Source organism: Triturus cristatus, chromosome 11 (assembly GCF_964204655.1).
Source record: "Triturus cristatus chromosome 11, aTriCri1.1, whole genome shotgun sequence".
Classification (NCBI taxonomy): domain Eukaryota; kingdom Metazoa; phylum Chordata; class Amphibia; order Caudata; family Salamandridae; genus Triturus; species Triturus cristatus.
The window spans coordinates 889587325-889614230 of record NC_140594.1 but is presented as its reverse complement, the minus strand read 5'-3'; the positions used below and the strand labels follow the sequence as shown (position 1 = coordinate 889614230).

At 47.9% G+C, this 26906-nt stretch overlaps 1 protein-coding gene across 2 annotated transcripts in view; it reads left to right on the top strand.

Moving 5' to 3' along the window:
• Positions 1-26906, top strand: part of GMPS (guanosine monophosphate synthase) — a 591203-nt gene that overhangs the window by 189694 nt on the left and 374603 nt on the right. For both annotated transcript variants that reach the window (XM_085634772.1, XM_085634773.1), the window contains one exon: positions 22866-23059. In XM_085634772.1, the coding sequence (XP_085490898.1) occupies positions 22866-23059 (194 nt within the window). The remainder of the gene's footprint in view (positions 1-22865; positions 23060-26906) is intronic.

Here is a 26906-nt window from a genome sequence, read left to right as displayed (position 1 = left end):
TCGTTGAGCCAGAGGAGAAGTTAGTACAACTTTCAGAGGAGGATTCTAGATTTTTAGGCAACAATATCTGCCTTACCAAGGACAATATAGACCGCAATATGTGCAACAGTACAGGCAGCCACTTCCAGCGGCTTACAAGCAACCAGCCAGAGACAAACAGCCCACCAGAAGATGAGATGTTAACAGGAAACCATGAACTTTCCTTTCCGTTGGCTACCTTCCCCAAATCTAAGAAACCACTAGGACGTATTTCTCATTATACTCACCCATGGCCCAGCATAACATTGGACAAGTGGGTCCTAGATATCATAGATCAAGGGCATACCCTCAAATTTGCCAGCAAACCACCATAGGTTCCTCCAAAACAAACGTTTGCTTCCGTTCCCATTTCTTCCTTTTCAGGGAAAAATCAGGAGAATGGCGCCCAGTCTTGGATCTTCGACAGTTGCACAAATACCTGCAAAAAACAGTCATTCTGGATGGTCACCTTGCAAGATATCTTACACCGTCTCAACCATGGGGACTATATGACAGCTTTGGACCTTCAAGACGCATACTTTCACATCCCACTTCATCACAGCCGTCAGAGATACATTATTTTCCAGGTAGCCGGCACACACTTTCAGTTGTAAGTGCTCCCCTTTGGACTACGATCAGTTCCAAGAATATTCACCAAGTGCATGGCCCATGTGGCAGCACGTCTGAGACCAAACGGAATTCAGGTATTTTCGTATTTAGACGATTGACTAATAAAAGATCCAACATTCCAACAAGCCACAGCGGACACTGCAGTATGCCTTCGTTATTCAAACAATTGGGTCTTAAACCAAATCTGCAGAAACCAGCTCTCAAACTGACATCATTGTTTCTAGAAGCAGATTTAGACTCCCAGTCAAACTAGGCTTTTGTCTCTCCAGAGCGGCAGGACAAGTTCAGGATACTGGCCCAAAGTCTTTGCAATAAAAAAGTCAGTTTCCGTCCGACTGTACAAGTAATTTCTGGGAATGTGCTCCTCCTGCATTCCTCTGATACCAAACTGTGGACTTTATATGCGTCCCCTACAAGAACAGCTAGACACAGTGGGTGCAAGTTCTGGGCTCATTTGAAGATATGATACTGGTAAACCCCAACAATGATAAAAGCTTTACAATGGTGGACGGTGTCCGCCAATATGTCTCAATGGATGACTTTTCTCTCACAAGCAGCAAATCTGGCCACCGCCATGGATGCGTCCCTGGAGGGATGGGGCGTTCACCTTTAAGAGCCATCAGTCAGTGGCAAATGGACAACCTCCGAAAAAAGAATGCACTGAAGGCCATAGCTCTGGCGCGGTTTCATTCCTCCTCTGAATTGCAGGCTCGTTGGTATTTATCCGGACAGACAGTACCACTAGCATGCACTACCTAAGCAAACAAGGAGGTACAAAATCAGTGGCTCTCATCAGGCACAAACAATTTGGAATTGGACCTTCCAACACAAGGTAACACCGAGGGCAGAAAACGGCCCAGGAGTATCCAACGTGCTGGTGGACACCTTGAGCAGACTGAAACCCAGTGGCCACGAGTGGGAACTACATTCTCTGGTTCTCCAAGACATTTTCCTTCGGTGTGTCACACTGAATCTCAATCGTTTTGCGACCAAGCCACACAAGAAATGACAATATTACGCCCGCTGTCATCCCCAGAGATGATCGTGGGGAAATGCATTTTTGATAGGATGGTATGAAAATATTTACTTACCCTTTCCCCAAATTCCTTTTGATACCAAGGGTTCTCAAGAAAATAAAGAGAACCATGCAGGTTAATCCTCGTTGCTTCAAAATGTCCTCGGCAATTCTGGGACAGTTAACTTCTCCGTCTCTTGGAACAACATCACATTCCTCTGACATCTACCCTGATGTTACTATCCATGAACAAGGACCAAGTACTTCATCCCGACTTCGCTTCATTTGTTGGCCTGGATCCCGACGACCATGAGCTTGGACCATTAGATATCCCCAAAGACTGCAGATAAATACTCTCTAAAGCGCGAGCAGAAGCCACAAATCAGTCATACCAATTTGAGTGGAAACATTTCTGTATGTCGTGTCAAGAAAAATAATTGCATCCATTCCTTGCAACACCAGTACAGATTTTACCTTATCTGCTTCAGTTAGCCATTCATAAATAAAAATGCACTTAGCAGCAATTTCTTGTTTTAGGAGATCGAGGAACTCTTATCTATGGTCTGCAAGATTAATGAAAGAGTTCCTCAAGGAGCTTTTTTTTTTTTATTTTATTTTAAAATTTTCAAAACCTTTATTGAAAAATGTGCATGAATGGAGTACAGTTATGCATCAAATCAGAGCACCGTATACATTGGATCATTAGCAGAGTACGACGAAGGTCCAGAAAGTCAATCGGCAATGAGCAATATTTTGTACAACACAGCAAAAACACCATTGATCTGTATATAGTTGTATGATGGAGAGACAGCACTGCAGGGGTAGCAGGCCCGACACGGGGGATGAGGGAAGGGAAGAAGGTGACTACTGACCAGCACCGGCGGCCGCCGTGGGCGGGATGCCGGCGGAGAGCGCGGGAGAGGCAGCCTGGCTCCAATGTGTGCAGGTATGAAAGTATGTCACTAGGGGGCCCCATATGTCGAACGGGCGAGATCTCACAGGCATGAGATCCCAGAATTCAGACAGTAGAGTCTGGCAGCACGATGCATCTTCGAGCCAGTGGGCGAAATTGGGCGCAGGTCTGCGACCCCAGAATATGGATACCCTATGCCGCGCAAGGACAAGCAGCATGGCGATTAAGCGGTGGGAGGCGTCAGGACAAAACTTAACAAAGCCTAGGAGGCATAGCGGTGGGTCGGGCTGAACCAGAGTAGAGGTAATCTCGGAAATAGCAGCGCAGACCTCCCTCCAGAAGACGGACACTTTTGGGCACAACCAGGCAAGATGAGAGAAGTCCGGGGCAGAGCATCGCAAGCACCTATCGCTGGGGAGGAGACCCAATTTATGTAGCTGACCTGGGGTGCGATAGAGCCTGTGTAAGTATTTAAAGTGTATAAGACGCAGGCAATAGTTGGGTGATAATTTCTTTGTTTGGTTGCAGCAGTATAGCCAATCGGCCTGGGGAATATCAATGCCAAGATCTTCGCTTCATGCCATACGGGCGCGATCAGTGGAGGTGGAAGTGGCCGCCAGCGTGAGGGCATAGTTTGGTAACCAACTTCCGGGGGATGAGTATATGAAGTCAAGGGTAGACATCGAAGGAGGAGGCTGGGGGAACGTTGGATGCAGTTCCATACAGATCGCCCGCAACTGGTAGAAAAGTAGAGTGTCCATGGGGCAGGAGGCGGCAGGGAGAGAGTAGAATGTGTTTCCAGGGTAAAGGTCTGCCAGTGTCGCCAGCCCCAGACGGGCGGCATGTTTAGCCATACCAGAGGGCTGTAGAGGAGGGAATGCAGGATGTCGAACGATCGGCATCTTGTTATCTGATAGTATCGGAGCGTTAGAGATGCAACGTAGTCCCACCTAGGCGCAACGCATGGTCTCGACCGTGTCCACCTCAGTGCGTGGGTGTCCAGCTGTGGCAAACAGGGCAGTGTCCAGCAGCCAAGGGGCTGCAAGGTCGGCTTCGACCGGGACATGCGGCTGAAAAGGAGTGCGGTGAATCCAGAAATGTAAAAAACTGGCCTGAGCACTTAAGGCATAAAGCTTAAAATTGGGAGCACCCATGCCACCAACTGACATAGGAAGGGTAAGAATATCGTATGCCATCCTGGGTTGCTTACCGGCCCAGACAAGAGAGATGATCAGAGCGTATCCTACGAAAAAAGTGGGCAGTTAGGGGGACAGGGACATTAAAAAAAAAAAAATAAAGGTATTTGGGGAGGACGACCATCTTAGCAATGGCTATACGACCGGCCAGTGACAGGGGGAGCCGGTTCCAGTGTGGTATTTTTGACTCAAGCCAGTCAACCGCACGTCCGAAGTTGGCCCTCCAAAGGTCATTTACGTCTCTGCTAAGCCAGATACCGAAATAGCGGGTAGGGCCGGATGCCCATACATAAGGATAGTCCGGGGTGAACGGTATAGTGGCGTCAGTAAGGGGAGATAGGACTTATTTACTCCAGTTCACCTGGATACCGGAGTATCCACCAAACCGAATTATCTCACGTACAAGGGGCATGAGGTTGTCTTGGGGTGGCGGACATATAACGTGTTGTCGTCCGTGTACATAGAGACCAAGAGGGCGCGGGCCGAGAAGCCGATGGCCTTCTGAGTGTGATGTTGCCGGAGTCTGGCAGCAAGAGGCTCCATCACGATGGCAAAGAGCATAGGGGAGAGCGGGCATCCCTGATGAGTACCACGCCCAATGGGGATAGGATCGGAAATTTGTCCTTTGATCCGAAGGCGGGCAGAGGGGAGAGTGTAGAGGAGCAGAATTTTACGAATAAAGATGTTGCTGAAGCCAAGGCATGGTAGGAGAGAGAATAAGAAGGGCCACTCCAGAGTGTCGAAGGCCTTGGTGGCATCAAGCAGAGCTGCCACGGCGGGGAGACTAGGGTTGATTTGATGTAGGACGGAGAATATGGTCCGAAGGTTGTGGGAAGTGGCACGTCCAGGAATGAAACTGGACTGATCAGGGCGGGCTATGAGGGGCATAAGGAGGAGAAGACGCGAGGCGAGTAATTTAGCAGAAATTTGATTATCCGTATTAATTGGAGAAAGGGGGCAATAGAAGTCACGGCTTCAGGGGGTTTGTCCGGCTTAAGGAGGAGTGTCAACCTCGCCTCGCAAAGCGATGGCGGGAGGAGACCACTGTCGAATGAGTCATTGTACATAGCGGCCAAATGCGGCACCAAAAGTAAAGTGAAGGTTTTATAAAACAAGGCGGGAAGACCGTCCATGCCAGGGGCCTTATCACCAGGCAAACTATTAATTGCAGCAAGTATTTCTTCTTTGTAGAAAGGCTCGTCTAGAAATTTACGATGATAGTTTTCGAGCCAGACAAGTTCGAGGGTGTCAAAATATTGAGTATAGTCCGGGGTGGAGCTTGTGTTGTAGAGTTGTGTGTAGTAGTCAGTGAAGCTTTTATTTCCTCATGGGAGGTAGTATGAGTGGGCCGCTATCCTGTAGCGCAGTTATATATGATGCAGCTCGAGGGGGCCGAAGGAAGTTCGCCAGAGTCTTGCCGGCCAATCGCCCTTACCGAAGCGGCGAGCTAGAGCCTCTCTGCCAAGGAACGAAAGCTCTCTATTGGCCTCCTCAGTAAATTCCGAATGTTTTTCGCGAAGGCGAGCGAGAGTATCAGAGCTGGGGCTGGTCGCGTAGACAGAATCCAAGGACTTGATCTCAGATTCTAATTTGTCAAGAGTATTGCGAATGGAGCGCAAAACCCTGGATTGTTTAGAACTGCACTCGCCGCGGATCACTACTTTAAATCCCTCCCACAATGTGGAGGGCGAGTCTACAGAACCTTCGTTCAATTCAAAATAATTGGTGATTGCAGTTTGAATTTCGTTACAGAAGACCGTCTCGACGCTCGTTTGGGGGTAGCCGCCAAGCGAAGGCCCGCCGCAGAGAGCGGGGAAGACTGAGTGAGCTGGACCAGCGCGTGATCAGAAAGAGTGCGCGCCATATGATCAGCGGAATTGAGCCAAGTGAGAACATCTGGAGAGGTGATCCAGAGGTCAATACGGGGGCAGCCGCCACGGGCTCCGGTGACGCAAGATCCCTCGCCGGCCACCAGTGACACAAGGCGTCATACAGGGAGTTGTCGGCGAGTGCGGATTTAAGGAGAGCCGTGGATCGTGGGTGGGAGGTATAGGGGCCGGAACAGTCCTGGGCAGCGGAAAGAGTAACACTGAACAACCACGATTGTCAATGGTTGGGCTAGCAAAGAGCCATGTAGGAGAACGTATCGCCCGTCGTGTGCCAAGGAAGACCTTTTTTTTTTTTTTTTTTTTTTATTTTTTTATAGGCATTTGCAATGTAAAACATTGAACAGTTACTTTTAACAAGACAATCAGTACAGCACTTTTTGTCTGTGGGTTACAGAGAGTTGTATTAGTCGTATCGCATATCATTGATAGCAGAGAAGAGTCGCAATAATACTTGACAGTGTAGCAGTGAGCAATAAGCGTTATTACGTACATCCAGACTGTGACACAATAATATTCTAAAAGATTTTAACTCGCATTACCGGGAATAAAGCAATTACATACGACACAAAACACTAGAGGTCATCTATATTTACAGTACTGAGCCATTGCACAAATGGTTCCCAGAAATCCTTGTGGTGAGACCGTCCTGGCAGCTGCTCCTAGTATGTTTCTAGTTGCATTCTACAGTGTGTGACACTAGTGATTGGCGGGTAAGCCGCTTTCCAGTGGAGGGCCACTTGGCACTTTGCCAGTATCAGCAGCATCGCCGTTAACAGTCTGCGGGGAGCGCCGGTGTTATCCCCAAGTAACACCGCCAGCGGCGTGTAGGGTAACGCATGCCCTGTAATGGTCTGTGTATGAAAATGAGCCACCAGCCTGCAGTGCCATGCTACGTGTAGAAAGCCGGCCTGCATGGCCCCACATAGCCAGCAACATTCGTCAGGTCTCAGGCAAGGAAGACCTTTACGTAACAGAATGGACAGTCCCCGAGAATAGTTAGAGTAAAACAAGGAGTGATATTTTCCCCAGTAGCGGGACTGAAGTCTAGCGGAGGTCGCAGGAAGCAGGTGGGTTTCTTGTAGAAGAGAGATGTCTACTTTGTGCCGGAGTAGGTGTGTGTGAACGAGCCGAGCTTTGCGGTGGTCCTTGAGATCGCGGATATTCCAGGTCCAACAGATGCTGTCAGTCATGCTGTGTCGGTGTGAGGAAGAGAGGAGCGCAGGGCGGCAAATACGGCTAGCAGCCAGGATTGAGAGCACAGTGCATTACGGGTAGCCCGGAGAGAAGGGGTGCGGAGCAGCAGTGTAGGGAAGACTAGGGAGCCCGCTGGTGCCAGCAAAAACATAGGACTGAGCAAGGGAGGGGGGAGCATGAGTGAGCAAGGTAGGGAAGGTTGGCAGTGTCAGGCCAGGGAGCACCACTGTGACATTGGACGCAGTGCGTCGTTCCAAAGCGGTGTGGTGAACATGTAACACAGTGATGTGATGCAAACAGGAGGAGTACAAGAAGTCAGAACATATGAACAATGTCGCCGTGAAAGAAGACAAAGCAACCCAGAAGCCCCCCCACCCAAACAAACCTACCAAACACAATGAAGTGTGATAATGTAGGTTGCACAGAGAATAAACAACAAGCTCGCAATTAGATACATCAGCGCCTCAAAAGGAGGGCACATCAGCCAGGAGGGGGGGGGCATTGAGTCGAACATGGAAGTTGAAATGGCGGCAAGTGCCATGAGCAGGGGCGTGTCGTGGAAGGAATTAATGCGACGGTGCAGAAAGATGCATCGGGACAATACTGGAGCAACATCATAAAAAACAATACAGAAACCAAGAGCAATATAACAAACATAGAAGCCTCAGAGGAAGGCCTCAACACCCAGAGGGACACCCTCCAGCCCCCACCCCATACCCCCTAATCAGGTTGAGAGACCACCCAAGCCCACAGTAGGGAACCACAACTGGGAAAGGTAAAGTTAAGGACCAAGGTGGGAATTATCCCGCAGGGGTATGGCTGCGCTCGGCATACACCCTTGTCGGAGAGACAGGGTGGCCAAGCCAGCGATTATGAGCAGATGATGGAATATGCAAAGTCTGGCAAAGGTACAGTTAGCCCTGGCCCCTCTGCAGGACCGCCAAGAGCTGCAAAGTGCAGGCGAAACCTGTCGGGATCTCAGGACGGGGAATCAAAGTGGAGAACAGAATCCAAATAGTGCCATAGAAAATGAGGAATCAGTCATTGTCACTAAGGATGCCAGGGGCAGATTCTTGAGGTAAGGCTGGAGCGGAGCTGTTGGTGCGGTCAAGCTTCTTGGCGAAGGTGAGAGCATCCTTGGGATCATGAAAGACAAGAGTTTTGGAGCCCTGTTGGACCGGCAGCTTAGCTGGATACGCAAGGGAGTACGGGATCTTGTGTTTTTGGAGGTGGCGCTTCGCAGGCAGAAACTCGCGTCTGGCGGCCTGAACCGCCAGAGTGTAGTCCGGGTAGAAAGACAAGACGTTGCCTTGGTGACGGACCTCGCCCATGTCCCTGGCCGCCCGGAGGATTGCGTCGCGGTCACGAAAATTGAAGATTTTGGCAATGATGGGGCGAGCCGACAATCCAGGTGCAGGACGGGGGCCGAGGGAGCGGTGGGCGCGCTCAACAATAAAAACTGGGGAGAGCACATCTCCAAACCGTTCACGCACCAGTTACTCCATGAAATCCTCCGTGTGCACGATGTTCGTGGATTCGGGTACCCCTGTGATGTGGAGGTTACTCCTTCTGGAGTTTCCCTCCAAATCCTCGTTTTTGGTGCAGATCTCCAGGATTTTGTCCATCTGGAGTAATTTTTGGCGATCCTGGGTAGCAGCATCCTCAACGTCAGAGATCCTCGTCTCAGCATGCAGGAGATGGTTGTCGTGTGAGTCTACTCGCGACTTTACCACATCCAGGCATGAGAGCTGGTCCAGCTGAGCAGCGATGCCAGAGACGGCAGATTTGACCTCCAACATAATGGCCTTGAGATCATCCTCCCATGAGGCGGCCATCTCCGCGGGGGGAGTAGAATCTCCTCCGTAGGCGGTCGCGCACTCCTGGTGCGTCTGGCAGCGTTGTTCGAATATGAGCCTGGGCTGCTTGGGGTCAGCTTTACCCATGACACCAGCCAAGAGGGAGTCGAGCAGGGAGCACCGTCTGGTGGCAGACCAGCAGCGCCCACAGGTGCAAGGGCGTCTGGCAGGGCAGGTAGGATGTGTTGGGGGTGGCACCCGGGAAGACACCAGCAGTAAGTGAGCAAAGGTGAATCGTGCGATCCCCCGCTGCGGCGGTTCAGTGGCAGGCCTCCCAGGGCCGTCAGGTAAGCCAGCAAATGGGGAAGCGGCCCAGCAACACGTGGCGCCTATAGAGCAGTTCCAGCCTGGAGATGGAGGCAGTTGTGGAGACCGTGAATGACTCCACAGGGGGCAACCAGTAGTGGTGGCGGTGCAGGTACTGACAAGGGGGTGCAGCCGCGGGGAGTGCCGCGGCAGGGATACAAGGTGGGGAGCGAGACCCGTCACACACGGGGCCGCACCCCACGAGGTAGCCGCAACATAGGGACAACACAAGGGCCCCGCGGTGTGGCACACGCACCCCAGCAGCGTCAGCACTCACCTGGGTCAGCAGCAATCAGGCCGATTCAGGAGCTGGCAGCAGTAAAGGGCAGTAGGGCTTGCCCGTAGAAGCTTCAGCGTGAGTAGAACCCCTGGAGCAGTTCGTGAGAGGACAGCCCTGCGTTAGGGCCGCGCACAAGGCAGGAGGTAGACTGGGTCCAAAGCTGTCAGCAGGAATGCAGCGCAAGGGCGGGGGAAAGGCCGCGCCAGGCCGAGGAAGCTCCAGGCAAGGAGGCGGGCTGTAAAGTGAGGCCGGGTGGCGGAGAGGCGCTGGGCCCGCGTCCAAGGGCCAGAGAGAGCAGGAGTCACGCCACGAAAGGGGGGAGCAGCAGCAGGTTGGGTCGCAAGGGGCTTGTCGCCCGGCATAGTGGAGCAAGTCAAGACCCAGCGGGCGCCGATGTGGAACCGGCCGGTGCCCACGTTTGTCGTTAGTAAAGGCCGGGCGGTACGACGCGCGGGCCCCCAGACCCCGCCGCGGTGCCGAGGACACCCAGCAGGCAGACCACACACACCAGGCTCTTCCGAATGCAGAGGCAGCGCTACAGGCACAGTCAATCCAATGTGGGGAGGCCCCGAGGCAGCAGTGCGAGGGCCCGCTCGGAGATACAGGCCCGGGACCGGAGCAGCGGAACCTCCCCTGTCTTGGCATCTGAACGTGGTATTAAGTCAGTTAATGAAAAGCCCTTTTAAAACAATCCACAACACAGAGTTGAAACACTTGTCATGGAAAACAGCTCTGTTATTAGCGCTAACATCAGCAAGAAGAGTTAGTGAATTACAAGCACTCACTATAAAACAACCGTTCATGCAAGTCAAAAAAGACCAAGTAATGTTAAGGACTAACCGTAAATGTATACCAAATGTACCCTCGGATTTCCATCTCAATGAACCTATTATACTAAAGGCATTCTTTCCAAACCCACAAACTATTGCTGTGAGATCTCTGCATAATTTGGATGTTAAAAGATGCATTAAGTTTTATTTGTACAGAACAAAAGATTTTCGGAAATCTGATCAATATTTCATTGCATATGGCAATTTGAATAAAGGACTACCAGTCTCTAAATCTTCCATTGTAAGATTGATTCAATTCTGCCATAACGCTGCAGGATGACCCTTATCTACTAGAGTCAAGGCTCATGCAACAAGAGATGTTTTTACGTCAACAGCGTTATTTGCTGGTGTTCCCATTCAGCAAATCTGCAGAGCAGCCACATGGTCCCCCCGGGCATACCTTTACCCAGCATTATTGCATGGATGCTACAGCCAAAGCTGATACTGCAGTGGGACAGGCTGTGTTGTGACACCTATTTCAGAAAGGTCAGCCACTTTACTTTTATACATTTCTCTCCTGCCATCTGCTTTGGTTTTGGTATTACTTTCACTATGCTTGTTGCAACTATTGGCTATATTTGCATTATTATGACCTGCTAATATGTGTTTGTTACTGCTAGCTACTCTGATTCAAGCATATGAATCCATGAAAGATCCAATACCGGAGAAGAAAATAAGTTACACAACGGTAACTGTAGTTCTCCAGTATTGGTATCTTTCATAGATTCACATGCAACCTCCCCTCTTCCCCTAGAGGCTCCCCTTTGGAATTATAGTTATTCCCACTTGTGCTTGAAAATCTGAGGAAGCTAGCCTCTGTGGAGAAGGTTCTAGAGAGTGCTGTTACCCGATTGGTTTTAGGCTAAGTTTGGTCCTTCAAAAAAAAAAAAAAATCATAGGTAGGCTAATAAATTAATGGCCTAGTGCCATTGTAGCCAATGCTATCTAATATGATTGCTATGATATAATATCAATACCGTGGGACTAACACTTCGACGGGGAATGATTCAAGCATGTGAATCTATGAAAGATTCCAATACCAGAGAACTACAGTTACAGGTCAGTAACTTATTTTCTTCTCCACATGTCAATTTTTGGGCCTGCTGTGAAATCCCTTCTCTCTACATTGAACAAAAATGAGTTCATTCCCTCAAATACAATACCACGGAATTGGGGGATGGGCGTATGTGTATTTCTTTTTAATCTCCAAGGTTGGAAATTGCATGCCATTTGTTTCTGAATTTCCACAAACCTGCAAGTGAGGGGATATTCAATTTCTAATCATGAAACTGACTCTTCAACACATTTGTTGTTGTTAGCAAGTAGTACATCCTAAGTCAGTATATCTTCTTTTTCATCCAAAGAGTGGTTCCAATCTCACTTGGAAAGAGGGTAGAGGCAATTTGAGGAGGAGTAGCAGTACTCTTTGTAACGGAGATTACCATTTAGCAATCTGGGCATCCATGCTTTGTCCCCATTCTCGCTGGTTTTTCATGATAGCTAACTAATTTTAGTTCCAAAGATACGGAGGCCAACAACCACACCAGATTCATAATCACACAATCTATTGTGGAGGGTGGAATTGATATTCCCAATTCCCATCATCCTGACTTCAGATCTCAGCATGAGTTGGGAAGCTTCCTGTAGTTCTGCCACTGCTCAGACTGTTGTCGTCTCATAAGACAAAGTTCCATAGGATACTGCATACGTTCAAGATAAACTGAAAAGACGCATATTTTCATGTTCCAATTCATCCGGGTCATCGCAAATACCTCAGATTTGTGATAGCAGGCAAGCATTACCAGTTCAAGGTGCTTCTCTTCGGAGTGACTACAGCACCCAGAGTTTTTAGCAAATGCCTAGTAGTAGTCGCTGCTCATCTCAGAAGACGACAAATTCATGTCTTCCCCCTATCTAGACGACTGGGTTATCAAAGCCAGAACTCACCAAACTGTCCACAGCACACACAGATCACAATAGATCTACTTCATCAACTGGGCATCACCATCAGTGCACAAAAATCTCACCTGCATCCATCACAGATGCAGTCTTACCTAGGAGCCATTCTAGACACTGTCAAAGCTCAAGCCTCCCCCAATGTAGCCAGAATACACAATATTCAGACTACAATTCTACAGTTTTCAACCCAACCAAGCATTACCAGCCAGGGTGTTCATGCAACTGCTGGGAATGATTACGTCTTGCATCGCAATTGTACCCCATGCAAGGCTTCACATGCACCCCCTACAGCAGTGATTAGCAAGCCAGTTGAATCAATCACAGGCTCTATTAACCGATCTAGTGTTGGTAGACAGCTGTATCCATCGCTCTCTGCAGTGGTGGAACTTACAAAACTTATCAGCTGGCCGACCTGTCAACGACCCTATTCCACAAATCGTGCTCACAGCAGACTCGCCTCTAACAGGTTTGGGGTCTCATCTCAAAGATTACACAATAGAAGACGTGGAGCAACAAGCACAATACTCTCCACATCAACTTACTAGAGCTTTTAGCTGTTTTCTAGCACTCAAAACTTTTCAAACTCACCACATAGCCAAAACCATCCTAGTCCGAACGGACAACATGACAGGAATGTATTCTGTGCAGAAGCAAAGGGGGACACACACTCTCCAACTGCCAACACTCGCTCAAGCAATTTGGACTTGGGCGATCCATCACAAGATTTGTCTACTGGCAGAACATCTCCCAGGAGTAAACAATCAAATTGCCGATCTCGGCAGAAAAAGGCAGCAAATTCATGAGTGGGAGCTTCACCCCCAAGTTCTCCTTCCGTACTTTCAACAATGGGGATTTCCACAAATAGACTTATTTGCCACAGCCGAAAACGCGAAATGCCCAAACTTTGGCTCCAGGTTCCCACTCCCCCTCTCAAAGGGCAATGCCCTATGGATTAACTGGTCAGGGATATTTGCATATGCTTTTCGCCTCTCCCGCTCATTCCGTGTGTAGTTAGGAAACTCAGGCAAACATCCCTCATACTAATTCAGGTTGCTCCCCCATGGGCCTGTCAACCATGGTACACCACCCTGTTGGAGCGGTCGCTTTTTCCACATCACAAACTGCACCTTACCTCCAGTCTCCTCACACAGAACCATGGAGAAGTCAGACATCCAAATCCCAAAGAACTGAATTTAGCGATCTGGCTTCTGAAGTCAGAGTTTGGTTATTCAAATTTACCACCAGACTGTATGAATATTCTAAAAGAAGCAAGAAGGCCTACCACCAGAGCTTGCTATGCAGCAAAATGGAAAAGATTTGTTGTAAATTCCAATATCAACAAAATCAATCATTTAGATGCTTCTATACAAAACATTATTTGTTACTTGTTGCATTCACAACGAACAGGACTGGCTTGCACGTCTATTCATTTCAACCTTGTAGCAGTAGCTGTGTACTTGCAGAATAGGCAACATCTGTCATTATTCAGAATTTCAGTTATCAAGGCCTTCATGGAAGGCTTAAAAAGGGTAATCCACCAAGGATTCTTCCTGCCACATTGTGGAATCTCAACATTGTTCTCACAAGGCTCATAAGTTCACCTTTTGAACCAATACACAATTTCCCTTTGCAATTCCTCTCCTGGAAAGTTGCTTTTCTCATTGATATCACACCACTGAGGAGGTACCCCCTCCCCCCCCCCCCGCTACTCCAGCCCACTAACCAGGCCACCATCCAGGACACACGATATTGAACAGGATGGGGAAAAGGGCCCGCAGGTTATAGAATGGCACAGAGCTCCACTACACTTGCCCCACCCTTATGCGACCCCGAGCCCACCCCCCTCCCCCCGACTCCTCATTCCGTGAGTTACAGACCCCCAAGTTCAGTTTGGAACCTGGATTGCCATTTGCTGAAACCTCCTGCAGGGGACTATGAACTAGAGACTGTCATACGGGTCGGAGAAACGAGGTAACCTTACCAACGACTGCTTTCGCGTTCCCCCCGGCAGCTCCGGCGGCGGGGTTCGGGAGGTCTCCCTCCATTGTTTGGCTGATTAATTACTTGCTCAATTGTCCTGCTGCTCATTGTCATGACACTGTTAATGTTGATTATTAAACCATAGCAGTCAAGTATGAAGTCTGCTTACTGTATGATGTGTATGCTGATGAAATCCAATAAAAAGGTTTAACAAAAAAAATCACACCACTGAGGAGAGTTGGTGAGCTACAGACATTAACTTTAGAAGAAACTTTCGTTCAGCTATACAAAGATAGGATAGTTCTCTGCACCAACCTTAAATTCCTTCCCAAAGAAGTTTCTGCTTTTCATATAAAACAATCGGTTGAGTTACCAGTTTGTTTCCTTCAACCTGATTCTGTAGCAGAATTAGCTCTTCACACACTTAATGTTAAAAGAGCTGTTCGAGGCATATGAGCTGCAGATCACACACTAAGGATAAGATCGCCATCTGGTGTTGGGCTTGGATGATTGCAGGTTGTTGTCTTCGGAAGAAGTCTTTGGTCACGAGATTGGTGACTCCTCCCCTGGACAACAGTGCGCATGGGCATCCACTCCATCCTCAGATTGTTTTTTTCCGCCATTGGGTTCGGATGAACTTTTTTCCGCTCCAGCAGAAAACTTATAGCAATCCCTATAACTCTCATAACTTTAAAACTCGACGTCGAAAAACATATCGGACCGACTCCGGACGCGGCTGATGGAAAGGCCACCTTTTAAAAAATGCCCCCAATGTGGAGCAAAGTTCCCTCATAGCGATCACCACGAGGTCTGTAATTTGTGCCTTTCACCAGACCACAACGAATCCAGCTGTCCAGCCTGCGCCGCATTCCGTTCGAAGAAAACCATCCGGGACCAAAGAGCTCGACGTCATATCATGGCCAAGCCGGTTCCGGAACCAGAAGACATCTTTGCACATGACGTCCCTGACGATGACTCCGAAGATCTCCAAATCGTGTCCGAGGCCGACGATTCAGATCCGGGGCAGCCTGTGATTACCAGCCCACCTACCCTAACACCACCCAAAAAGACATTGGTCAAGACTCTGCCAACTGGGCCCAGTGGCGATCCAAAAACATCTTCTGAAGCCCCGCCCTCGGGCCCGGCTCCGAAGAAAAGTAAGCCTGCAGGTGGCTCGGGCTTGAGCAAACCTCATGTCATTGTGCCTATAATACCTTAGGCACCAAAGCAGGCTTCGGGACCGAAAACTCCCATCGGGCCCGAAACGTCACTCGGTCCCGACATCCCCACCGGCACCGAAAGGCTCGTCGGCACCGAAAGGCTCGTCGGCACCGAAAGGCTCGTCGGCACCGAAAAGCTCATCGGCACCGAAAAGCTCATCGGCACCGAAAGGTTCTTCGGCACCGAAAAATCCACCGGAACCGAAAAGTTCTTCGGCACCCAAAACATCTTCGGTGCCAAAACACGTCCATAAAGACCCGAAAAAGTCGGCGCAACAGCCGCCTTCGGACACTGAGGAACTCTTTCGACCTGATCCTAAGCAAAAACGGATTTACATAAATCCAAAAACTGGACATGTCACAGCGGTGCCCTACAAGAAAAGGAAGTTGGACTCACCACCTCCTCCAGCACCTCCAAAGAAGAAGGACTGTGCCACTTCACCCATACGTCCTTCCTCTACTACATTCCCTCCTATTCCATCCCCCCAACCCCCACCGCGTGCACCTCTACCATCTCCTTCTCATACACCACCTCCACAGGATGATGATGATTTTGGGGGAGGGGGAGACCCAGATTTCTTTACTTATCCCACTGATCCTACTGATCCCTTTACACTCACGGACACAGCACCAGTAGATGACTGGACTTACCCTATGCCTGATGTGCCTGACCCCGCTCCATACCCCTCAAAACCCTCCCCTCCTGATGACCATTTAGGGTTCGGTCAGCTTATTAACAGAGCAGCGTCGTTTCATGGTGTCACCATGCACACCGACACTCCTGAGGCGGATTTTCTCCTCGATACTTTTGAGCAGTCGCAGAAAACAGTCCACATTCTACCCATGATTAAGGGAGTGATAAAGAATGCCACTGAGGTTTTTAAAGACCCTGTCAGGGCCAGGGTTCTCAACCCCAGAATAGAGAAAAAATACAGACCAGCGCCACAAGATCCTGCGTACATCAAGGCGCAACTCCCCCTAGACTCACTAGTCATCTCCAATGCCAGAAAAAGGGCCAACTCCCAAATAACCGGAGACACGCCACCCCCAGACAAGGAGTCTAAACTCCTGGAGGCTTCCGGCAAAAGGGTTGCCGCTCAAGCGGCTAACCACTGGCGTATCGCAAATACACAAGCCCTATTGGGTCGTTATGATAGAGCTCATTATGATCAACTGGAGGATCTCTTGCAACACCTGCCTGAACCATACAAAACACAGGCCACTGACCTCATCCAAGAGGGCAAACTAATATCCAATGCCTCCATTAAATGTGCATTAGACGCAGCGGACACCGCCTCTAGGGCAGTCAACACAAGCGTATTGCTTAGACGCCACGCATGGCTGCGCATCTCCGGCTTCAAGCCGGAAGTACAAACCTCATTCTTGCTCAACCCTTTAATCAGGAGCAACTATTCGGCCCGGCAGTGGACACTGCCCTAGAAAAAATGAAGAAAGATAATGAAACTGCAAAATCTATGGGAGCATTGCAGTCGACTCAACCCAGAGGTTCCTTTCGTCGCTCCTTTTATAGAGGAGCTTCCAAAAATGTGGGAACAGACCACTCTTCCACCTTCAAAACATCAGGTCAAACATCCCCTAACAAAGGATATTTTAGAGGACGGTATCGGGGAAACAATAATAAAGGCCGGAGACGGGGCAACAACAACACCCGTTCCTCTACAGCCACCAAACAGTGACTTGCCACCACTCCCCCCAGACCATTCCACTCCAGTCGGGGGCAGACTTCAACAGTTCCTACCTGTCTGGAATACCATCACTACAGACAGGTGGGTAAGACAAATTATCCAATATGGCTACAGCTTCGAACTCATAAACCCGCCCCCAAACATACCACCCAGACACCGTCCCATGACGTCTCACCACCTCACGCTCCTCAAACAGGAAATACTGTCTTTGCTTCAGAAAAACGCAATAGAACCTAATCCACTACAACATCAGGGCACAGGAGTATATTCTCTATACTTCCTCATTCCCAAAAAGGACAAAACCTTGAGACCCATACTGGACCTCAGACTACTGAACCAGTACATACAATCAGATCATTTCCACATGATCACTCTCCAACAGGTCCTTCCATTACTTCAACAAGGAGACTTCCTTGCCACATTAGACCTCAAGGACGCATATTTTCACATCCCGCTCACAGGAAGTATCTACGATTCGTGGTAGACGGTCAACACTATCAGTTTACAGCTCTCCCATTCGGAGTAACAACTGCACCAAGGGTGTTCACAAAGTGCTTGGCAGTTGTGGCAGCATATCTAAGGAGACAACATATCCACGTCTTCCCCTATCTGGACGACTAGCTCATAAAAGCCAATACTCTAGACAAATGCGTTCACCACACCCACCGCACTATTCAAACCCTGCACAACTTGGGATTTACCATCAACTATCCCAAATCTCAACTACAACCCTCCCCAGTGCAACAATACCTGGGAGCCACCATAGACACAGCCAAAGCCGTAGCTTATCCCAGCATAGCCAGGATAGCCAACATACAAAGTCTGATCGAAACATTTCAAACACAACACTCTCTCCCCGCAAGAGTGTTCATGCAACTCTTAGGCATGATGGCGTCATGTATCTCCATAGTACCCTACGCACGCCTCCAAATGCGTCCCTTACAGGAATGTCTAGCACAACAGTGGAATCAGGCCCACGGACAACTTACCGATCTGGTGTTGGTGGACAGCCGCTCACTTCGCTCACTGAAGTGGTGGAACACCATCAACCTGTCCAAAGGGCGGCCGTTCTTGGAGCCCCTTCCACAAGTTGTGCTGACCACCGACTCATCTCTCACAGGGTGGGGAGCCCACCTCCTTCAACACACCACTCAGGGACGGTGGACCACTCAACAAAAACAGTTCCACATCAATCACCTAGAACTTCTAGCGGTGTTCCTAGCACTGAAATCCTTCCAAGTGCATCTCCAGAACAAAACTGTCCTCATCCGCACGGACAACATGACCACAATGTATTACATACAGAAACAAGGAGGGACACATTCTCTACAACTGTCCCAACTGGCGCAACAAATTTGGAGATGGGCAATTCCCCGGAACATCTACCTGCTAGCAGAACACCTCCCAGGGGTTCAGAACCAGGTGGCAGACCTCTTAAGTCGCCACACACAGCAGATACACGAATGGGAACTACACCCCAAAGTCTTACTCCCATTCTTCAAAAAGTGGGGACAACCAGACATAGACCTGTTCGCCACACCAGAAAACGCAAAATGCCCAACCTTTGCCGCCAGGTACCCACACCCGCGATCAAAGGGCAATGCAATATGGATGAACTGGTCAGGCAGATTTGCGTACGCTTTTCCGCCTCTCCCTCTCATTCCATTTGTGGTACGCAAACTGAAACAACAGTTGCTGACACTCATCCTAGTGGCTCCCACTTGGGCACGTCAACCCTGGTTCACCACACTTTTGGAACTATCGCTAGTTCCACATCAAAAACTGCATCTCTCCCCGGATCTCTTAACCTAGAACCATGGAGAAATCAGACACCCAGATCCTCAAACACTGAACTTGGCAAGTCTTAGAGTTCAGGTACCTCATCCTTCCTCCAGACTGTATGAATATCATTAAAGAAGCCAGGAGACCTACTACTAGGGCATGCTATGCTGCAAAATGGAAACGATTTGCCATTTACTGCGCTAACAATGACATACAACCACTGGATGCTTCCATCCAGAACATCATTTGCTATTTATTGCATTTGCAAAGATGCAATTTAGCGTATCCCTCTATATGTCTACATCTAGCGGCATTAGCAGCCTATTTGCAAAATAGACAACACCTGTCCCTCTTTAAGGTACCAGCTATTAAAGCATTTATGGAGGGTCTTAAAAGAATCATTCCTCCAAGGTTACCGCCTTCCCTGGTGTGGAACCTTAATATTGTTCTAACAAGGCTCATGGGTCCACCATTTGAACCAATGCACAAATGCGAACTGCAGTTCCTAACATGGAAAGTGGCTTTCCTCATCGCAATCACATCCCTGCGAAGAGTAAGTGAAATACAAGCCTTAACTCTCGAAGAACCCTTCCTACAACTACATCGGAACAAAGTGGTTCTTAGGACGAATCCAAAATTCCTCCCTAAAGTCATTTCCCCTTTCCATCTAAACCAGTCTGTGGAACTGCCAGTCTTCTTCCCTAATCCAGACTCAGTACGCGAGAGGGCACTTCATACCATAGATGTTAAAAGAGCCTTGCTCTATTACATCGACAGAACCAAACCTTTTCGGAAAACCAAGCAACTGTTTGTTGCTTTTGCTCCACCACACAAAGGCAACCCCATTTCCAAATCGGGTATCGCCAGATGGATAGTCAAATGTATCCAAATATGTTACCAAAAAGCTAAACGTACTCTTACCGTTCCCCCTAGGGCGCACTCCACGCGTAAAATAGGGGCCTCTATGGCACTCTTAGGGAACATCCCCTTAGAAGACATTTGCAAAGCAGCCACATGGTCTACTACACACACCTTCACTAAGCATTACTGTGTTGATGTTCAATCCAAACAACAAGCTTCAGTAGGCCAAGCTGTCCTAAAAACTCTATTCCAAACTGCTGCAACTGATACAGGTGACCACCGCTAGGGGAGACACTGCTATATAGTCTATCCTTAGTGTGTGATCTGCAGCTCATATGCCTCGAACGGAATATGCTACTTACCAGTATGCATCTGTTCTTGGCATGTAGAGCTGCAGAGCCACACACGCCCACCCGCCTCCCCGGGACCTGTATCTGTTCCAGCATTGTCTTAATTAGACACTACACATGGACATCCTTTCTCTTTACTTCTTACACACTCCCATCATTTCCCATCATGGCGAAAAACAATCTGAGGATGGAGTGGATGCCCATGCGCACTGTTGTCCAGGGGAGGAGTCACCAATCTCGTGACCAAAGACTTCTTCCGAAGACAACAACAACCTGCAATCATCCGAGCCCAACACCAGATGGCAATCTTATCCTTGGTGTGTGGCTCTGCAGCTCTACATGCCAAGAACAGATGCATACTGGTAAGTAGCATATTCCTTACTGTACTACATAGATAGCAAAACAACTGTTTGTTGCTTTTACTCCACCTCGCAAGGGCAATCCTATATCTAAATCTGGTATTGCCAGATGGATTGTTAAATGCATTCAAACATGCTATGCTAAAACCAAAAGAACTTTAACCATAACCCCTAGAGCGCATTCCACTAGCAAAATAGGGGCTTCTGTGGCCTTCTTAGGTAACATTCCTTTAGCTGACATATGTAAAGCAGCTACATGGTCTACACCACACACATTATCAAATACTATTGTGTGGATGTTTTAGCACGTCAGCAGGCTAATGTATTCCAAACAGTACTTAAAACACTGTTCCAAACAACTGCAACATCTACAGGTTAGCAACAGCTTTGGGAGTATACTGCTTTCTAGTCTATGGAAAGCATGTGTATCTACAGCCCACATGCCTTGAACGGATAATGTTACTTTCCCAGTAAGCATGTGGTCTTGGCATGTAGAGCTGTAGATTCACATGCGCCCACCCACCTCCCCGGGTATCTGCAGTTGTTGCAGTACTTCATTATATAATTATATGCATGGACATCTCTGTACTACACTTATTTACTCCATTCTCACCCTATTGCGGGAAAACAATCTAGCAGTGGAGTCAATGCCTATGCGCACTATCACCGAAAGGAGGAGTCCCTTACCTCGTTACTAGGAAAGACTTCTTCGAAGAAAACAACTTGCAAACATACAGACCCAAAATTAGATGGCAGAAGTATGCAAAGCATGTGAATCTACAGCTCTACATGCCAAGAATAGATGCTTCTTGGGTAAGTAAAATGATCCTCCTTTATAGTTAAACATTTTCACTTCGTGAACCCTACACATTCCCAATGAGCATCCCAGTGTAATAAGAGACACTTAGACAAAAACAGCTGAACCCGATTTCATTTGAGCTGGTAATGGCATTTTGGCACAGATGGGTGTTTGTGCCTATAATGGTATCACAAGTTCAGCACAGTTTACACCTACAGTGGAAACTTGGCCCAGGATCTCACAAATCGAGGATGCAATGCATGCTTTTCTTGCTTGTACACCCTAGGATGGGTTAAACCATGCACATGTTGTGCTTAAGTCTCAATTAGAGGGGTGCCGCTCATAATTGAGGGAAAGTTGCACTCCTATTAATACCTGCATTCTGTGGTAACAGTATGTAGTGGGTGCACCGTTTGCACCAATGATTTGCGGTCCACTAGTAATTGAGTATTTGGTGTTTCTTTTGAAAAGGCTTCTATGTGGACTTGCTGAGAGGATTCCCGTTAAAGGTGATGTCCATTAAAGTGAAGAATGCCTGGGTGTAACACCGTGAGAAAGATCTTATGGTGCTAGAGGCCCGGGTAACAGAAATTAGACAGAAGACCACTTCATGAAATTGCAGTGATTTCCAAAGGAGTTTGAACTTCACGTTCACCTGAGGGCAGTGATAATGTTTTCCCAGTTTGAAGGAACACTGTACTAAGGGTGATGTTTTGAATTTGCAGATAGAGAAGCATATTTATTTTACAAATATGTGATTTGCTTACTTTTTCTGCCACTTTTCTTTCTCCTGTCTTGATTCCATTTCGGAGATGGCTTATATTATACATTGAATAACTGTGTGTAGATAGGGAGTCTCGTAAAATATTCTTATTTTACTTTGAATTAACCTCTCTCGAGCCTCCCAGTTACTAAAGAAACTGTACATAGTACTATGTGAGAGAGGGTCTATATTGCTGTTCTAAAAAAGTTGTAAAAAAGTGAAAGTTCTTATTATGCTATACCTAAGATCCCTAAAGCATGAAATCATTTTTACCATACTTTGTAAAAAGAAAAGGGATCCAAAGGCACCTACATCACGCCAAGACATCTATGTGCTAAATGTACATCACAAATTGTATCCCATATCTAGCATACTGACTACCTAATGAAAAATTGGTTGGTCAAAAACCAACAAGGATTTGTGTTAAGCAGAGATATCCATTAACATGAGCGTGCATTAAAAGAAGTTTAGTCAGGCTTGAGATAGCGGACATTGTACAAATCTTTATACCAGTACATTTTTGTTGTCCCTTACGTTAAGAGTTTCTTGATCAATGAATTCAGTCGCTTGCAGATTCACAAGTTTGGAAATCAGAGCAATAAGAGTTACGTACTCCTGATCTTTACAAATGGGATCGAAAAATTCTCAATTCTTGCAAATTACTATTCGGACAATTTATTTGTGTTGTAACAATTGCCTATTTCTCTATCAACTAATGAAAATTACATTTGATGCCTATTAAAGTTCTGAACAGGCACATGATGTGGTGAGGCATAAGAAGTTTCATATTCTAAGGTGAAGAAAAATAATCTGTGCCTTGGGTGGAATGACTGACCCCCTCATAACTGTGATAGTATTCTGATACTGTATTGCAAGCTAAGTGTCCATGCCCAATGAAAGAGTAAATAAATTATACTTGACTGTTTTCCATTCTCTTGCATTCTTTTTTGCTGCAAAAGGAATAGCTAATGAATCGAAAAAACTTTATGGAGTGCAGTTTCACCCTGAAGTTGGCCTTACTGAAAACGGAAAAGTGATGTTAAAAAATTTCCTTTTTGATGTTGCGGGATGCAGTGGCACCTTCACAGTTCAAAATCGAGAAATTGGTTGCATCAGAGAAATCAAGGAGAAAGTGGGAGCATCTAAAGTTTTGGTAAGTGTGTAATTTGGTTAATATCCTGGTCATAAATTGTTTGTTGGTATAACCAACCCGTATAGAATTACCAGAAAGGATGGTTCTGATGTTTTTTCTTACTCTATGCTCTAAAAGATGTGGATTTATGTTAAGCTTCACATATTTTTGACGGACATTACAAAAAGGGACAACACCTTCACAATACGCTGCCATGTACAAGGGTCCTGTCTCTCGACAACACCAAGTGTATCGCTAATGCACTGTTGGCTGCTCTAGCAGTGGGGAGAGGCGGAGGCCATCTCTCGGGCTGAGGTATGTGAGGTGTTAAAATCACAGTGGAAGTTGCATACTCTGTTGTGTTGCCCTACTCACATTCAACTCCCATTGGCTGATGATTTTCGTTAGTAGGGCCACAAATATGCGCAAACACTTCCTTCCGTGTCGACCAATGCATTGCAGAGTACTAGTACTGCACTTACAAGTGATTTGTCTTAAGACGAAGATCAGCAAACATGACCTGTCGTCGATCCTACATATCTCTCCCTATCGATCGCTGCCAGCCAGTTGGGGCTGATGACGTGATGTGGGCGTCTTCCGTTCTTACTGGCCAGACCCACTTGCCAACTTCAGAGATGAGTTGGCTGGTTTTACCAGTAGTTTTATGTTTGGTGCTGGGACCTGGAACTTTATTTATTTAGTTATTTTGCAAGTTAAGCACTGTGGTGTATTTATGAGTTTGACTCACATTCTGCTAGTCACACCCCACTCAGCAGGGCTAGTTTTGTCTTGGGGCATTACTACCCAATTAACTTTGTAGTATAGAGGTTTTTCGTCCTGAATTACTCTAGATTACTCTCGTCAGCATTTGCATGTAGTCCATTCGTATCGGAATGATAAATTATTGGAGCAGAAACTCAGTTTCTTACAAAGAGAGGTAGAACACCAACTGGTTACAGAGCAGTATGCTCAATTTCTTGTTTTATTTTCTTTGGTAAAATCCAAAGGAAGTCTTAAGCATCTTAAAATGTTTGGTGCCAAGGAAGCCTAACATAACTTTCCAAAACTACCTCAATAGCTGTAGAAAAGGCTGAAAGCACATAATATCTTTGCAGGTGTACCATACACATGCAGAGATGGTGACACAGTTGACCTATGTTTTCTCTCTCCCCTCATATTCTCCCAAAGCTCCAGCCGCTTGGCGAAAGAAAGCGGACACTCCAGCATGCGTGTGACAAATAACAAAGTTCGAGGCATGTGGGCTGCTGAATTCATATCTGTGCATAGATCGCCGCCTAGTGTTGGGTCCGGATGATTGCACATTGTTGTCCTGGAAGAGTCTTCGAAGTATCACGAGATAGGTGGCTCCTCCCCTGGACTACAGTGCGCATGGGCATCCTCTCCATCCTCAGATTGTTTTTTTCCTCCATTGGGTTCGCATGTGCTTATCTTAGCTCAAGTTAGGAAAACTTTATTTAAGGCCAAAAGCCTTTAGGTGTCGTCGGTATTGTTTGCGTTCGGTATCGACAGACTATTATACTTGTTCTCGGTCTTATTCACACTTCTCGGACCTAGTCTTGGTCCGAACTTTGTTCGAGGATGGAATCGAGGACTCCCTTCAAGAGATGTCCTTTATGTCATGCGAAATATCCCCACATCGATGTCCATCTGGTGTGTAACAAATGCTTATCACCGGATCATGATGAGTCAAGGTGTATGGCCTGCGCCCTGTTCCGGTCAAAGAAGACGCTTCGGAATCGGCGGGCTGCTAGATTGGAGGCCAAACAATCGGCGCCTAACCCGGTTAACATATTCAGCACCGAGGATGAGCATATCAAGAGCGTCGAAGAGATAGACTCGAGCCATGCTTCGGAGCATGAATCCCAATCTGATGACGATGAGGTGATCTTCGAGGACGAAGACGTCGTTGACGAGGTAGGAGACAACGATGAGGCCCTTGGGGGCGAGGAAGATAGCTCGGGCGAGGAGCTAGGCCAATCCGTCGATACGGAGGCCGAAGGACACAGTCTTGACAAGGCTCAGGTCGAGGGATCGCCTGCGGGCCTTACCCAAGATCAGTCGGATCGTTCTACAGCCCCGCCTGAAGGCCCGGCTTCGAACATTTCAAAGGAGCCAACACTATCAAAAAAGACTGGATTCGATTCAGTGAAAGCGAAACCAAAACCAGCACCGGTAAAATCGAAACCGAAAGTGCAACTGGTTCAAGTCGGATCGAAGGCATCGAAGCCCTCCAATCCGTCGACACAGAAAAAGGACATCGCAGCCGACCAAAGAAAGAAGGACTTCGGTACCGAGAAGACAAAAAAGAGCTTCGGCACCGAGACACAGACGAAGGCCCTCGGTCCCGAGAAGACGCAACGGCCTATGGCACCGAAGGTTGGAGCACCGACCACCAAGGTCACGGTGGTCGATCCGACTACGTGGACACCGAAGAGTGCGGCGACTGCCAAAATATCGAATCAACCAGGCGTCGATCCCAAACTTCGGATCGAGAACCCGAAGGCTGGGAAGAAACCGGAGACCGCGTCCAGGCCTGTCTCCGAAGAGCCTATCGGTTCCAAAGCATCGTCTGCATTCACATTACAACAGGTGTCGGAGTCCCTACAGCGCATCAGGGAATGGGCAACCCTCAAACCAAAAACGGGTCCCGAACCACACAATCGCTAAAGCTCACTCTGCGCCAGCACAGATCAAGTTTGGATTGCCGCCACCGAAAGCACCGAAGATGTTCGAACTTAGGAGAAGTCTCGAACAAACACAAACAGTGCCCACGGAACGAACTGTTGTCGAGGACTCGCAGGACCAGTTTATCGACGCCGACACTGGTAGGCTGTTGTTCCGCAAGCGGCGAATTGTTCCAGAGAAGGCTTTGAACTCCTACAAGATTCCACTAAAACGGAAACTGGCATCAGGTTCGACGCCAGTGCTTGTAGAAACATTCCACACCTATCATCAGGAACCACCATCCTTTTCTCCTACACACTCGGAACAGGATGCAGGAGAGGGCCCTATTGGGGATGATACCACTTATCCTGTGGATAACGACCCTGATGACCAACAGATTGATTGATTGAGATTGTACTTATAGAGCGCGACTATCACTCCGCGAGGAGTATCTTGGCGCTAGCGTCATACGGTGAAGAGGAAAACAGGGTGTGAATTTACTGAGAATAACTGGATTAGAGCAAGACAGCAATCCTCCGGTATGCTATAAATCCAGGTTTTAAGGTCTTTCCTGAATGAAAGTTCAGTGTTGCACAGTTTGATCTGAGCTGGGAGTTTGTTCCAAGCTCTGGCCCCCAGGAAAGCTAGGGTTCTTGCGCCTTTTAGTTTGTATCTAAAGTTGGGAAGTTTAAGAAGATTAGCCGAGGAGGATCTGAGCACTCTGGTAGTGGTGTATGGGGTGAAGCGTGCCGACAGAAATTTGGGGCCGGCCCTCATCTTTGCCCTGAACGTAATAAGAAGAATCTTGAAAAGGATTCTTTTAGGGACCGAGAGCCAGTGCAGTTGATTCAAAGCTGCGGAGGCTGAAGACTTTCTGGGGAGTTTAAGAACCAGGCGGGCTGCGGCATGTTGTACCACCCGAAGGACTGACTTATTAACTCCAGCCAAGAGTGCATTACAATAATCAATACGAGAAAGTATCAGGGCCACAGCTACAGACTTTCTTGCAGACAAAGGAAGAAACCGGAAGAATTTTTTTAGGGTTTTAATTAAACTAAAACACATCCCTGCAACTGCTTTGGTGTGGGGGAGAAAAGAGAGGGAGGGCAAGACCAGCAAGACCAAGATCAAGCATGGGGAGACCCTACTGACCAAGGTGACCCACAAGATGCTCCTGACACTC